The following is a 16,459-nucleotide window of genomic DNA, read 5'->3' on the forward strand; positions in this document are numbered from 1 at the left end:
CAGTAGTTCAGAGGACATTGGATGCAGGGGGCAAGTTCTATACACTGTACAATCTATATCATCTGTACATTGAATGTTTTTGTGCATGTATAAAATTCCATTTGCCATTTGATACATGTGTAACAAGCAGAAAATATGAATGTGTAAAGACCATTCAGATTTAATGGATATTCTGCTTTGACGGACATCTCTTCTTTCCTATTAATCTCTGAAACTGGGGGTTTACTTGTACTGTATTCCCCACTGTTTTTTGGATATTGTCATAACGTCAGATCTATATTCTATTTTTTATTTTACGTAGAGATTAGCCAGTTCATCCAATCTAAGACCAAAGTTTCTTATCACACTTTAGTGCTAGAATTGTTACTGCTTTGTAGTAACTAAAAATAATTCTGTCTCTCACCTCTCTTTTCAGCATTTCTCTCTTCCTCTTCTCCTTCCCCCATCCTCAAGAATAGCTGTGTGTATATGTAACGCTGCTCCTCACTTAGGGTAATATTTCATGCATCTGATTATGTGGATGTGATACAGGAAGCATCTGCAATAATCCATCTGTTAATCTTTAAAGCACCATCAGACTTTCTGTTGTTTCCCCAATTTAATTTCTTGTTTCATTTTGAGGCAGTCTGTAATAGGCCAGAAAAACTGGGGGAAGGGGGCAGATGGGAATGAAGATCTTTAACGGAACATAATTTCAATTCCTGATCCTTAAAGGGACACATTGTGAGAAAAGCCCCTCACTGAATAAATCCCTTGAACTAAGAACAAGGCATTCCATCTTTCCTTTTTCTCTCTCCTTTCTCTCTTCCTCCTGGGGTTGCCCTGCAAACACCCTGTTCATTTATGGGCTCTACCAGCACACCCCTCAACTTTTGTAGTTTTCTTTCAATATCCTCCAAACGTTTCCCTTTTCTGTCCTATTTCAATAACCATCCTCTGTTCCTCCAATGTCAGGAAGACTGATAACAAAGTCTGAATATCTTGCCACATTGGATTGTGGATTTGCATCAATCCAATCCACAGAAAATCACAATCTTTGACACTTCATCAAACATTCTGTCCACATACAGTTGCCAATCCTCAGCTCTCTTATAAACAAGACATACACAGTTATAAAAATCAAACATACTTATAAACATGGCAACTGTTTTTGGTTGCTTTTCCATCAACAAACAAACTTGGGGGCCAATGTGCACCTATGGCAGCCCAAGATACTTCCAAAGAGACAATAAGAATCAAAACACACACACAAACAAAATACATGTGCATGCACAAACACACTCAAAAATAAACAAAATAAAGTAAAAACTACTAATAATTTTCAATTCTAATTTAGTAGGTCTCCCCCCCAGGTTTCACCCTTTTTTTTTCCCCCACAACCCCCACATCCTTCCCTACCAATCCCATAGCTTGGATTGTAGGGTAGTGGTGACACTTCAACTTTCTCTTCTCCCAATCCTCTGATTTCATAATTTCTTCCTAAAGTTCCTAACATCCATTGCATGCAAGGGAACCCGCACCAGACCCACACCACCAGTAGCCAAGGGCACCTGTCTAAATGGTGCAATGATTTCTGGCCGCGTGAACCTTCGGCCGATAGGTGAAAAGGTCCCTTCCTACAACAACTTTCCATTTTCTTGATTAACTCTTTATTTTCTCCTGTGAGATTTCTGGTTTCCTTTGGAATTCCATTACCCTTTTTAGACCGGGGTTCTGTTGGAGGAGCCGTCGCCACTACATTGTAGGGCAGCAAGTCATCCAAGGGGTCGCATTTTGTCAATTTCATGATTGAGTTGGTTTGTTTTCCTAACCATGCTGCAGCATATCTAAATTCCTCACTTCTCACTTCTCACTTTAGTCTCATTTATAGTAATATTTAAATTTTCACAAATAGCCAAATCATCAGTTCCATATGGTGGTCAAACAAAACCCCTAATCAATTTATATGTAGGCCATACTTTTACAGAATAATTCACCATGGTTTTCATTTGTAAATTTTACTTTCTGACTCCCTTTAGTTTCTTTGGCCCTGAGAGGCATCATTAGGCTGGTAGATTTTACCCAACACAAAGCATATTTTGATTCCTCCTCTGGCCAAGGCTCCTTATTGTTAACATAGATGTTTAGGGCTTGTTTCACCCAGTCTTTCCAAGACCCAAACTTGGACCACCAGACAGCTGTCCCCTTTTATGGGTTCTTAAGTCCACACAAAACAACAGTACTGTATCATTTTCTTCTTATCCTTATCCCTTGTACAAGGTAAATGTTTCCACTTCTTCAACATAACTCCTAAAGGACTATTTGGAGGAATGTTTCCCAGACTACCTTTCCTGGAGTCCTTATTTCCCGGAGAATCCCTGTTCTCCCCACTAGGCCTAGATTTCCTGTTTCCCATTCTGTCTACCTGAGACTTTTACTTTCACCTGTTAACCAATGCTTCGTCCTTCTCTGACTGTTTCCCTCACAGGAGAACAGAACTGCAGATCCGGACTCCACACTCACTTTGTACACCATTGTACGTCTCAACCACACACTTTCAAAGTCTCACTGAGGGTCCCACCCTCACAGAATGTCCCAACTACCAGGGAAGTACTTAAGTCCAATTTTCATTACCTTGGCTCATGCACGAGGTCTGACTGGTCGCCGCGGTTATATGCCTACTTCCTTTTTCTTAATACCCTTCTGCTACTTCGCAAGTAATTTTTCCTGGGATTCTCTGTCGTTCATAGATCTTGGACCACTGACCCTTGTTGCACAGGACCACTGAACTCAGTGGGACATGTCTTCCCAGCCGTCAGGGTAGGGGTCCAAACTCTGAAGACTTTTGGATCCTGAACAAGCCCCCAGTTGTGAGAAAAGCCCCTCATTGAATAAATTTGACAAAGTCTTGAGAAGCAGTAGAAGCAAACTTTATTAATATGTTCTTGCAAGGATGGGTGGCTAGCAAAGTAGGCACACCCCATTAACACAAAGCACACAGTTTTATTCCCTATCCCGGCCAGTAGAGCCCTCCTCCTGTTCCCCATTGGATAGATACTGAGGAGTGTATAGCCTATCAGAAATGCCTAAAAATATCACGTGAAGTCCTGCCTCTGTTTATATCTCCCATTCCCCACTTTTTATCTCCCCCAGTCCCTTATTTACTTCTTCCCTTATAAGGCAGCTAGCTTCCTTGGAGCAAGTAGGTCAGGGTCGTTTTTGACCGCAAAGCTTGCTAGAACTGGCTATGAGCATATTTTCAGCATTGGTTAAGCATCTTATTTCCTTTACACATGTTAAGGTAGGGAAACAGTCTCCTGTTCACCCAACCACATCCCACATCCTCTGCACTACATGTCTTAGTTTTACAAAACTACTGAAAAAGCAAGCTTAGTTTTACAATTTACTGGAAAAGCAAGCTTTCTTCCATTGCAAAAACAACATTCCATCATTCCTCACAACATGTAAACAGACATAAGAATAAAAAAATAATAAAGGTTGCCCATCAAACTTTTGATCTATTCTGCAGATAGTTGTGGTTCCTTGATTTGAAGGGATAGAGTTAAAAGCCCAGGCATGGCATTTCCCCTGCCGTTACCCAACAGCCAGCCAGTGCCTGGAGGTGTTATATTTAGAAGGCTGATAAAGTTTGAAGCTGACAGTTGTCCTGTCCCTTTGCAAAGAAATCACCGAGAGGGAAAGAGGGCAACTGCCTGTATCCTAGCTCTCTGATTAGTTTCTTACTTTAGATTTGTGCCTTAATCTCAACAAAGACAATTCTACCCCCAGGAGATACACATGTTCACAGCATAAACGGTAAGTTGTGATGAGGTTGGCAGAATTTTTTGGCTCAGACTTCCTGGTTCATAGCAGAGTCGCAATAACAACCCACCCTTGCTTGTGGCAGCCTGGCTGCATTCCTGACATTTCAGACAAACTGCAAGGGGTGGGAATGAGAACTGCAGAAGAAGGAAATGAGGGTCAGAGCTTTGGGGGCTGGCATGGGAGAGCTATTTCTACAAGGGCTGTAGAATCACAAGGAATGGACCTGTGGAAACAACAGTGGCTTCATAAGATTTCTCTGAAGTCAAAACATGATCCGCGTGGACCATTTTAGACTAGGAAGGTGATAGAGAGTTCAAAGTGGAAGCATGTAATTTAAAAAACAAGTTCTCTCTTTTAGATTACAGTCTCACATGCTCTTACCTGGAAATAGGTTCCATTAAACTCAGTAGGATATATTTCTGAGAAGACATGCAAAAGCTTGTGTTGTTCAGAGCAAGATGGTATTTGAATAGTGTTGGAGAATCTGTAAGAGGTAACTTCTAGCCTTAAAAGTTTTCTCTCCCTTCTCAAGATGAGGTTTGTTTTGTCTACTCAAGCAGGATTCCAGAGTACTTCAGTCTCCAAACACTTTCTTATGGGTTTGCAAAGCACACATGGACATGTTCAGTAACATTCCGTGGGCAAGACCCTGATACAGGAAACAGTGTTAATAATCAAACAACAAGGAAATACAAGATTATAGATTTTTATAATTTATATGTTTCTAATGTATAAATGTTTATAATTTATATAATTTATAAAATATAAATTATTAATTTACAAATTAATTATCAAAAGACAAAGTTTTAAAATAGATCCAAGTCACTATGTTGAATGTGCTAAATATACCTGCTAAACGCTAAACTACAGATTTAGCTAGCTCTAGCTACTCTGACTAACTTCCTCTTGAAGCCTAGCCACAAATGTAATACATAAATTATTCTTACATACCTACATGCTTTTAGTGCTCACCTCTATCTGCTCAAAACCTTTATTAATATTCAAATGGCTTACATTCTCCCACAATAGGTACACTTGGTTTCAAATATTATGTTTTTTAAAAAGGGATTTGGGTTTTGAGCATGCATATACACCACATTTTACTATTTATGCAAATACTTAATAACATGCAGCTAATTAGTTGGTCAGAAATAAATAGACCTCTACATTTGATAAGGTACTTCTGAAGAGCCCCATTTCCTTTCATAGTGGCAAAGATTTCCTTAGCCTTCTTCCCTTCTTCTAAAACATACAGTGTGCTTTGCATGACTTGGCAGATGAGATTCTGTATGGATTTCTATAATTTAGTTTATTGTGATCCCCCCAATCCTATTCTTCCCAATTCCAGCCCGCTTCCACCAGAGTGATGGCAAGTAGCATCGATTCAGACAGTGAGCAGGCAGTGCCAGATGAAGGAGGATCTGATGTGAAGACAGTGCAAGCTTACTATCTTCGAAGTCCTTCTCCTAGCCGGTGAGAGTTTCACAAACTAAGCCTCTCTATCCTTCCAACTGCGTGGAACAAATTGCAACCCTTTTCTTTTCTCTCTTTCCCTTTTTACACTCATCCAGCACACTATCCAAATCCTTACCAAGAACAGGGCCTAAAGAGTTCTTTCTTACAGTACTTCTTTCAAAATCCATGACTGAGCGCAAAAGCATTATTTTGCTAATCCAATTGATTCAACAGAGGTTTTGTATAAACACTGAGGCTCCTTGGGGAAAGCAGTGCTCACATTTGGTGAGGCAGGAGCAGAAGCCCACCCAAGCTGCTGTTATTTGCATCAATCTTTCTATAGTCCTGATCGGTTTGGATGCTACTGCTCAATTCTATTTTCTGCATAGACTTGGAGCCTGCAGGGAGCCAGATTGTAGAGTACTGAGTGGAGGGAAGCCTAGTTAAAAAGAGTGACATTTTCTTCAGTTGGTTTGTTTTAGCCTGTGATGTAGCCTTTCTCATTGTCACCAATCTGCCTTTCCTTCCCAATCCATTAAAAAAAATAAACTGGGGGAGGGCACAGCTGAGAGTGGTAGAGCCAGTGTGGCTGTTGGATGGTGCTGGAGATCAAAGCTCAAAGTGGACTACAGTTTGCATGAAGGGGCTTTTGCAGCCCTCTTTCTCTCTGCAATCCTCTCTCATCGCTGCGTCTTGCAAACCCAGAGGGAAACAGCAAGTAATTCCCAGTCCTGAGAGTAGACAAACCCAGAGGTCCATTGGATGTTCGCAATGGGATCTTGCAATGTCCAATCTTCATTTTTAGTTTTTTTCTCCTTTGTGTAATGGGAGCAGTAATAGACCTCAGACAGTTGTACTCTTTATTTTATTTACTTAAATAATTTATCTGGCTGCAAGGGAATAAAGTCATTAGCAGTGGTACAGGAAAACAGAAATTGCAAATTCTGGGTGTTGATGGTATTCAACTAGATTTCCTCCTTGGATTTTTAGCTGAGAAGATAGCCTAATCTGAAAACCAGAGGTGGAACAAGCTTCCAACTGTCTAACAAAGGAAACGGAAGGACATTGCTCACATATTCTCCTTTCTTGCTTTTTCTATGGCCAGTCCCTGCTTTTGAATATGTATTAGCTGAAGCTGGAGTCTTCTAATGCTTTCTGCATTTCAACTCAAGTCCACATGGACTTCCCTCTTGTCCTAGCCATCTTAGCTGCTGTTTGTTTTGAAAACTGGCTGTACATAAACTGCTTCATGACCAGTTACTATGGAAACCCTTTTTGATTAATGCTGTATGTTTGCAAGATTCAGAAACTTAGGGACCCTCTAGTGGATGAAAAAAGAAATACTTTCTTCTACTTAAAAAGGACAGGGTTGTAAACACTCAGTTTCTTAACCTGAATTTGTCAGCTAAGTACAAGGAAGATTATTCTTTTGTGTCTCCATAGTCCTTTCCATTAGAAAGGAATTCTGGCAATAATCTTGCAATCAAATGAAGACAGCAAGGCATCATTTCACCCGACCTGCCCTCAGCTGCTTTTCAAGCAACTTAGATGGCCAATTCCATTTTCTACAAGTTTTAAAAAACATATTCTTTGAAAAATATCTAATAATATCTCTGTATCTGTTTCACAAATGTTCAGGCCCTGAGGTTAGACTGACCCTGTTATTGATGTGTTTTTATGATTGGAAGGTGTCATTTACCTGAACACCATGGGTTATGCTTTAATCGTTGGGTTTTAATCTTTGTACACTGCCCAGAGTCACTGTTGTGAGATGGGTGGCCAGATAAATTATTTAAGTAAATAAATAAAATAAAGAGTACAACTGTCTGAGGTCTATTATTGCTCCCATTTTACAAAGGAGAAAAAACTAAAAATGAAGATTGGACATTGCAAGGTGGGAGTTGTACCAATTTTTAAGGAAGTTTCTTCATGTTTACTTTCTCTGATGAATATGTGGTTACAAATATGCCTCCACATGGCAAGAGTCAATACATAGTACAGAGAAATATCACTTCTTTTACGTAAAAATGATTTTATGTTGCAGTTGTTCACATTAGCATACTGTATTTGAGGGGAGCATAGATAAGAACGAAAGCTTTTCGTACATAGATAAGAACGAAAGCTTTATAGGGAAATGTCAACTATCTGTTAGATATTATTCATTCAGAGTAGCTTCTGAAAGCAACTCTCCAAACATAGACCCTCTGGAAACATCAGCCCTCTTGTACAATTTATCTCTCCTAAGTTGCTTTATTTTCAAAAAGTTGGGAAAAGCTGTAGTAGTACAGAACTTGCCAATGCTTGCTTCATTGTCATTGGTCAACAGATATTCAGTGCTATCAGATGCAGAGACTGAGAGCATCTTCATGGATCCCATCCATCTGTCATCTGCTGTGGCTGCTAAACAAATCATCAAGGAAGGTAGGATCTGAGGAGAAGGATAATCAGACCATATGAGTATGGAGAAATTGGTATGTACATAAATGAGCCAACACTGGGGAGGAGGAAAGGACTGAGAATTCTGCTTTCTTTCAGATATTAAGGCTTTAGAAAACTACTTCATCTTTAATTCAGATTTATTTTGCCTCTGCTTTCTCATCTGCAGAATTACAGATTCATTGTCTATTAATTAAACAGTTCTTTTTTCCCATGGGGAGGATTAATTACTAGTTTTTTCCTCATTTATTTACTATCACAAAACAATGTTGTTTGTAACTTTAAAAGAAAAAAGAAAAATAGAGTGAGGATTAGCAACTTTCTATGGGTTAGTTTAGAGGCCCACCATAGCTCGTGGGCCACAAGAAGTCCCAAGCTTCCCTTTTGGTCATACACCGAAGTTTATCAATTTTCAGAAGTAATGGTTTTGTTGAGGTGTGCAAAATGTAGTCTTAATGTATCTACTTTGCACTTTTAATCCACCTACCTGAAATTTAGTTCCCTGAAGCCCTGAGAAACCAGAACAAAATATTACAATGAACTGTAACTAGCAATGAGCTAGCAATGAAGAAACAACAACTAGTTGCAGGGAACTTTGGTTAAACAAGGCAATTTCTGAGTTAAACCATGTAGAGAATTCTTTGCCTTGGGTACAGGGACTGAATAGCACTATAATTATGTACCATGCCAATCCCCCATTTTAATTCTAATTTCATGGAAGCAAGGCAAATTTTCCTTCACATTAACAAAAAGACACCACTTTCTATTTTGAATTAAACAGGGTACTTTCCCTAAAAGCTAGCATCTCCCCCCACCCACCTTTCAATATTGGAATGTGATTCCAACTAAGTCCACAGTGAAATATTAGGATAGAATAGAATGCTAGCTCATTGGTCCATCAGGATTGTGATTTTAGTTCAGACCAAGTGAGTGGATAGCTAATAGTCATGTCAGTGGTAAACAAAATCAGAACATTGGTTGTAGTTTTGAAAATTAAAGTCTGGGTTCATTACAGAGCTGAAGACAAAGGAAGTGAAAGTAGACACTGTATGTCCAGGGATGCTGGAATCTGCAGAGCAGTTGCTGATGGAAGATCTATATAACCGAGTTAAAGAAAAGATAGATGATACTAGCCTGTTCAATACACCATGTGTTATGGACATACAGAGGGCACTTGTGAAAGACCATCTGGAATCACCAATGGATCCCATTGATGAGGTCTGGCCAAATATCTTCATAGCAGAAAAGTGAGTACAAAGATGTTTCTGTTTGAATAAGATTCTCAGAGGATGAGCTTCTCAGCCTGTGTTATAAAAAATGAGCAGTATTGCTAGATCAGTGATTGAGTGTATTAAATCTCAATCTGTCCATCTCAAGAAAAACTTGGGGAAATACAATAGAATACAATAGAAATAGAAAGTTACATTCAAAAAGTAAATATGACAGGTTACTTGGAAAAACACAGGGCTAAATAGGGGGGATCCTGATGTAGTTTTGTATGTTTTCCACAATAGCCAGGACAGTAGTAATAAGTAACTTATTTAAGGAGCACTCATGAGACCAGTACAAAGGGTTACGGCCTTCTGAAAATACTCACCCAAAAGACTGCTTCCTCCTAGGCTACATGAGCCTGGCTGATTTTGAAGTTCTGCAGAGAAGGCTCCTTTTCACAACTTGATGTGGGTAATGAGCCTGACAGACTGTTATGGAGAAAAGGGCCTTTTCTCCTGAATGATGGAAATCCCTGCCTCAAAAGATCCACCTGGTCTCCTTTCTCTTGAATTTCCACTATCTCAAAACATTTTACCCTAGCAGCTTTAGGTCTGCCCATTTAATGAATTTTTAGTATATTGACCTCTTGTTTTTGGCTACAATTTCTTCCTCTATTCTGTTTCTTTTCTTTATCTGATAGATGTTATAGATGTTGCTTTTTAATTACCATGAATGTTACATAAACAGTATAAAGGCAAGATGCAAGGAAACAGATAAGCTAAAACATGGCATTAAAATGATATAAAATACAATCTAAGTGAAAGATTTCCACAGATCAGATTTGGTTGTGTCACAACGTATTTGTAAAACTGTGGTAAATACTTATGACTGACGTAAACATACTGTGTCTATATTTATTCATCACCAGATTCTAAGAGACTCAACTAATTCTCTGTTGGCTACTGTTGGGGTACAGGTTAGCTCTCAAATTAGAAGCTGGAATCTAACGTCCTCTCTCTTTGCATTGAAGGAGTGCTGCAGTGAATAAAGGACGCCTAAAGAGGCTAGGGGTTACTCATATCCTGAATGCTGCTCACGGCACTGGTGTATATACGGGACCAGAGTTCTATAATGGAATGAATATCCAGTACTTGGGCATTGAGGTGGATGATTTCCCAGATGAGGATATCGCTAAACATTTCCGCCCAGCAGCAGAGTTTCTCGATGAAGCATTACTAACCTACAGAGGTAAATCAGGCAAACTATATCAGTTCACATAGTCAGGGCCTTTCCCCATTGCTGAATTGAAGCAAAGTCATCTATTAACAGAAAATTATACCAGTATGAAATTTTCTGTCACCACTGGCGATTCCTATCTTCTCTCTGTTGCCTCTGTTTCAAGTCACAGCAGTCTTCTGATATCTCTCCAAGGTCATTGGTCACAAAGCCTAGCAGGTTTTATATGCCATAGGTAACCTTGGAGAGTATCAGAATAATAGGAAAAATACTTCTTTTATAGATAAGGACAACTTAAACTTGTTTCATTCACAGGCTGAGGGTGAGATGAAGAAAATATTGAGGAGATATAGCAGAAAAGTGATGTTGCCAGGGCATGCTTATGCTGTTTTCAGTTGGAAATGGAGATAACCCTTCATATATGAATTCATTATGATTTGTGAAATTGCTTTTATGATCTTTTATACTTACAATGTAGCTTCTCTTTTGGGGGAATTTTTTACATTTATTTCTATCATTCTTTAAAAGACAATTATTGTCAAAAACAAATCTAAAACTAATACATTTGTCATTCGTCTTTGTGAATGATTGGGGAACATGTGAGTATCCAGAATGTTTAGGGCTTCCTTTCCTTTCCTTTCCTTTCCTTTCCTTTCCTTTCCTTTCCTTTCCTTTCCTTTCCTTTCCTTTCCTTTCCTTTTTTTATTACTTGATATCAGTTTTGAAGTTGTATTGATTCTTTAAAGCTGTGGTATTTGTATTTTTTTAGTTTATCAAAATAAAATATAAAATAAAATAAAAGCATCATAGTAGTGGGATACCCCCAGTGGACATCACCCCAGTGGCTAGCCAACTATAGTGAATATAAATTGCAGGAAGACTTTCATTTCTCTGAAATAGAGGACCTATAGTTTTAAATGGTTTTTAAGCAAGTATTCAGCAATTTTCTGTATCTGTATGCAAATACAGATCTCTATAAGAGCCATAATAAATAAGAGTCATAATAAAAGCTTTACAGTTTCTCAAACTTGAGAAGACTTCTGTTTCAAAAATTAGTATTAAAAAAGCAATTCAGTAAAAGATTGCAACCAATTTCTGTTCATATAGAATCAAATAAAAAACCTCACTACATGGGAAAGACCATGACTCCCCTGTCCATTAATGCTGCAATCCTGGAGCACACTTATTGTCTTGTTGAAATAAGATCAGCTACTGAGTATATACACAGAAAATTGTATTATCCCTGTAAAGGTTTACAAAAAGCTTAGTTTGAAAATATGTGTGAAATGTTCTCAAATTTCTAATTTGGGCATAAGTCACCATGGACTTCCAGATGTTGATAGAAAACTCCCAGAATCCATCACCATTGCATAGGCTTCCTAGGGACATACTGTATTTTTATTTATTTAGCTTACTTTATCAGGTTCCCAGCTTTAGATATTTGTACCATGAAGCCTAACAATGGCATATTTTAATTTTTCTAATTTTTTTTATTTGCTCAAAACATAGTTGCAAAAATATTGTAATATGATTCTGAAATTATTATTTGTATAATTTTACTTCTAGGAAAAGTTATGGTCAGCAGTGAAATGGGAATCAGTCGCTCAGCAGTGCTCATATCTGCTTATCTAATGATCTTCCATCACATGACAATATTAGAAGCTTTACTGACTATCCGTAAGAAGAGAGCTATTTATCCCAATGATGGTTTTCTGAAACAGCTCCGAGAACTCAATGAAAAGCTACTTGAGGAACGAGAAGAGGAAGATGATGAAGATGATGAAGATACAACAGATGGGCAAAGTTCTGTTGTAAGAGCTGGAAGTTGTTCCCTACTATCTGAGAAAGAAGATTCTGGGAGTATTATGGGAGCCAAAGTCCACTCTATCATGGTAGAGGAAGAAGACACAACAAGTCTCCTGGGAAGTGTAATGACTGCTTCTTCTATGGGAAAGTTGAGCTTGATTTCCAAGGAGCCTACTCTTATCAGTGAAGAGGAGGAGGAAGAACTCTATGAAGAATGGAGAAGGAAACAAGGCTTGCCTGCCAAGGAAATTTTAAAGAAGAATGGAGAAAGTAAACCCTCAGACCTCCCACTTCAAGGACAAGTAGAATCTGAGGAGGATGTAAATCAAATGATCCAAGCATGGCAACGCAAAAATGAGAAGTACCAAATAGAAAGCTGCATACTTTCCAAGGAAGAGGAGTCTAGCATGGGGCAAAAATCATGCCTTGTAAATGATACAAGTGATACTGAAAGTGTGAGTAGCCAAGAGATCAGGATCTTGAAACAAGAACTGGAAGCAAGTAGTATCAACAGAATGAGAAGAGGACGTACAGACTCTATGTCTACAGAAAGTAGCTGGGATATGTGGAATGAGAGGATGATGGAGATAGAAAAGGAAGCCTCTAAGAAATATTGCTCAAGAGCTAGATATGGTGATGAGAATCTAAGATCCGAACATGGAGCAAGAGGGAGGGATGTAGATGCAGAAAGTATATTATCTGGTACTAGTTCATTTTATAATTTCTGTCAAAAGAACAAAGACAAGTTGACAGCCTTAGAAAGATGGAAGATTAAGAGAATCCAGTTTGGCTTTCACAAAAAAGATTCAGAAGTTGAGCAATCCAAGGCTGAAGACAGTAGCCAACAAAATAAAGAGGCTATGGAAGAAGAGAAATGCTTGTCAGATATCAATCTGACAGCCTACCAAGCCTGGAAGACTAAGCACCAGAAGAAAGTTGGTAGTGAGAATAAGGATGATATTGTAGAACTTACTAAAGGTAAAGATTCCATTTGTGCCAGGAGAAAACAGAGACGAATGGAGTTACTTGAACACTCAAAGAAGGTTCTGGAGGAAAGCCAATCTCTCTGCAGCTGGGAGGCAGAAAGTGGAAACATCCCTTTGTCAGCCTTTTGGCCATCAACAGCTTCCATAAATGGGACAGAAGATCTGGCTTCAGCAATAAGCATGCAGACCAATTGCTCATCTTTTTCTCAGGCTAGAAGCAGTAATGGGGCTAAGCCAGCAAGTGTGCCTGGCATCTCCATTGGCCCAGATGAAACAATATCAATAGCCAGCATTCAGAATTGGATTGCCAATGTTGTTAATGAAACTATTGCTCAGAAACAAAATGAAATCCTTATGTTGTCTCGTTCACCATCAGTAATGGCTTCCAGTGTTAAGTCAAGTGATCCAAATAGACACATGGATGATGGCAAGTCATCTCTGCTTGGAGCACAAACTGGCTTACCTCTATCTACTTCTACTTCACTGCTTCATCAAGACCCTCAATATGCTGACACTCAATCCATCCTATCTTGCAAGACTTCAGTGAGTAGAAGCATGGAAGAATCTATCTCAAGTAGGAAAGTAACTCAGACAAGCAAGCCTCTTTTCAGCCTTTTTGCTGATGAGGTAGATCTGAAGAAGCTTAGCAGAAAGGAAAGGGAGATGCAAACAGAAATGAGAGAGAAAATGTCAGATTACCAGACTGAGAAGCTTATCAGTGACAATAAGCGTAGCACTTTATTTAAGAAGAAAAAGATCAAGGATGAAGATGAGGATGAAAAAAGAGAAAATCTATATGATAGAAATATAGCAATGGGTGGTCCTGGGAATCCATTAAGGGAAGATATTGACACCAGTGACAGAGTTTCTGCTCTCTCAGGCCAGTTTGCTACTGTTGGGGGTGTTATAAGATCAGAAGTAGAAAACAATGTAAACAAGTGGCTCAGAGGTTTGAAAACAGAAGAAAAGTCCTCCTATCAGGACTGCACTGAGGCCAGTAGTGAGAAATATAGGAAGTCATCCACTTTTAGAAAGATGGACACTGAAGCTTCTAGCTATAGAACTTCCAGATCCCAGAGAGAAGATATGGATAGTTCCTCAGCCCATCAGTATAAAAATGAATGGCAAAGAACCTCTTCCCAATTTTCCTCTGCCTCTGCACAAGAAGAGAAGGCACATTCATTTACACAGTCAAAAGTGAGTGAGGCAAACTCTAGAGAAGAAAGTCCAGACCCATGTTTTTCTAGAACTCCAGAACCCTCTTACAGCTCAGAATCTGCCAAACCTCAGACCAGATTGTATCACTTGGAAGAACATGCAGAGGAGTCCAGATTAGACATGACTGAATATGGAGCAAAGAGAAAATTCACTCAGAGCTTTGCAAAGTCTGAAGAAGGTACAGAAAAAGAAGAAAATACGGAAGAAAGGAAAGAGTATTTTGCATCAAAGTATTTAATTAGAAACAGACAAAGCACTCATAAGGAGGGGGAAGAACTGGATGATGATGCCATCATTGCTGCCTGGAGAAGCCGACAAGAAGAAAGTAAAGCAAAGCTTCGGCGACAGAGAGAGGAGTGATGGAGAGTCAAGTCATGCCAGTCTAATTCTTCTCTACCTTAACTATTTAGAGGAAAGCCTTCCAAGAATTTGCAAGCAACCAAGGTTTAAACAGCATATTTTAATCACTTTCTATTACATTTCTTATCCTCCTTTCCAGTAAATAGTAGATTAAGCACTATTTAGGCCTGCAGATATTCTTCTACCCTTAATGTTCAATATGAGAGGAATAAGTAGTTTTTTCAAGGAAAGGAAGATTGTATGTTAATAATGTTTTGTAATATTTAAATATTTGAGAACATTTCATTAAAAAAACAAGATAATAATTGGGAATGCCAATCAAACCAAACATATATTTCTGTTTTCTGAAATCATTAAACAATCATTCTAGGATTTTCTTTCAATTCCATCATTGTTGGAATAATCAGTAATCTGAACTTCTAATATTCTTTGCTTTCTAAATACAAAACCTTGCTTGTCTCTTGTGTGTATTTGTAGTGTATAAAAAATACTGAGGGTATAAATGTAATGTTGGTTCCCATGACAACTTGGAACAAAATATCACTTTTCAGTTACATGGGAAGGCTTTGTTTAAGGATTTTAATTTTGTCTGCAAAGACAATTTCAGAAATAAAATTTACCTTTTGAACCAAACAGTAAACTCAACATTATAGAATGCATGTTATACCAGCAGTATCCCTTTTAAGTGTAAATGCATCCAGGCTATGTTTTGGGTTGAGCACAATGCCTAGAGTAGAGCCACTGTACTTAAGTATTCTAGTAACATTCTATGCTATGATAAATTCCAGGAGAGTTTCCCTAAAGGCTCTCGTCCAGAACAGACATAATGGCAAGAGCAAATTTGTATAAGAGCTCCTTATAAGTGGCCTAGATTCCTTATACACCTAGTGGTTAAGATGCTGGGCTAGAAACCAGGAGACTGAGAGTTCTAGTCCCGCCTTAGGCCTGAAAGCCGGCTGGGAGACCTTGAGTCAGTCACTCTCTCTCAGCCCAACTCACCTCACATGGTTGTTGTTGTGGGGAAAATAGGAGGAGGAAGGAGTATTTGGTATGTTCGCCACCTTGAGTTATTAATAAAAATAATAAAGGTGGGATAGAAAATAAACAAATAAATAAATAAATATTCACCTGGCCCAGACTATTGTTTGTTTGGAAATTCCTAGTCTTTGTCAGTGCTTCATCTAATTTTTCAGCTTCCATTTCCACCCCCACTAAATTGGGAATAGCTTAGAGTTACCAATGTCCAGCAAAAGGAGGACATGTCATCCTTTTTGTCCTCATGTCCTCTGTCTGACAGGCATAGCCTTAAAATCAAATATTGTCCAGCTTTTTGAATATCTTTTCATAAACAGTTTTTTTCCATGGCACATTTCTTTAATAAGTGATAAGTAGTTAACAAGCTGCATTCTGTGACCTTAGTTAGTTGATTAGTACCTCTAGCTTTGCTCTGCTACCTAAAATGCTGCCTGAAATTGACAAGACTTTAATCAGTTACATGGTGAAGGCTTTTGCCTTCTAAGGGCTCTAGAGTTGTCAGCCTTGTGAGGAAGTCCAGACAGGAAGCAAGCCCAGATAAACTAATTGTACTTTATTGTAAGGTTACATTAACAGAATCTTGCAAGTCTGAAAGTACATTTCTTCTCTGCTGCCTTTACAGCCCAAGAAACTAGGGAGGTTCCCTTCTGAGATGTTTGCCATGTCCACATTCCTTCTGCGGGCTAAGCTGCCTCTTATCCAACCATTCCTTTGGCAGTGGCTCTTTCCCCTGTCTCCCAAGGTCATTCCCACATACCATTGCAAGCACATTCCTGTGATTGAAAAAACAGTTTTTCTGATGCTGGAGAAAGTAATTGCAAGATTGATGTTAGCCCTTCAGGGGTAGTCCAGACAAGAAGCACAACAATGAATACTAGCACTATCTTTATTATAAGGTTACATTAACAGAT

General features: G+C 38.7%; 1 protein-coding gene across 2 annotated transcripts; it reads left to right on the forward strand.

Moving 5' to 3' along the window:
* Nucleotides 1–3,633: 3,633 nt before the first annotated feature.
* On the forward strand, nucleotides 3,634–15,146 carry STYXL2 (serine/threonine/tyrosine interacting like 2). 2 transcript variants are annotated; one of them, XM_063305525.1, is made up of 6 exons: nucleotides 3,634–3,795; nucleotides 5,132–5,277; nucleotides 7,586–7,680; nucleotides 8,711–8,942; nucleotides 9,938–10,155; nucleotides 11,710–15,146. In XM_063305525.1, the coding sequence occupies exons 2-6, from the start codon at nucleotides 5,171–5,173 to the stop codon at nucleotides 14,511–14,513; spliced, it is 3,456 nt and encodes a 1,151-aa protein (XP_063161595.1). In that variant the 5' UTR covers nucleotides 3,634–3,795; nucleotides 5,132–5,170; the 3' UTR covers nucleotides 14,514–15,146. The 2 variants fall into 2 exon arrangements, with proteins under 2 accessions (XP_063161595.1, XP_063161596.1); XM_063305526.1 differs by having other exon boundaries at nucleotides 5,153–5,277.
* The last annotated feature ends 1,313 nt before the right edge of the window (nucleotides 15,147–16,459 follow it).

Source organism: Candoia aspera, chromosome 5, assembly GCF_035149785.1.
Source record: "Candoia aspera isolate rCanAsp1 chromosome 5, rCanAsp1.hap2, whole genome shotgun sequence".
NCBI lineage: Eukaryota > Metazoa > Chordata > Lepidosauria > Squamata > Boidae > Candoia > Candoia aspera.

Coding starts and splice junctions, on each gene's coding strand:
- STYXL2 (XM_063305525.1), top strand. CDS start 5,171: ATGGCAAGTAGCATCGATTCAGACAGTGAGCAGGCAGTGCCAGATGAA. Junction 7,681..8,710: donor TAAACAAATCATCAAGGAAG/GTAGGATCTGAG, acceptor GGTTCATTACAG/AGCTGAAGACAAAGGAAGTG. Junction 10,156..11,709: donor AGCATTACTAACCTACAGAG/GTAAATCAGGCA, acceptor TTTTACTTCTAG/GAAAAGTTATGGTCAGCAGT.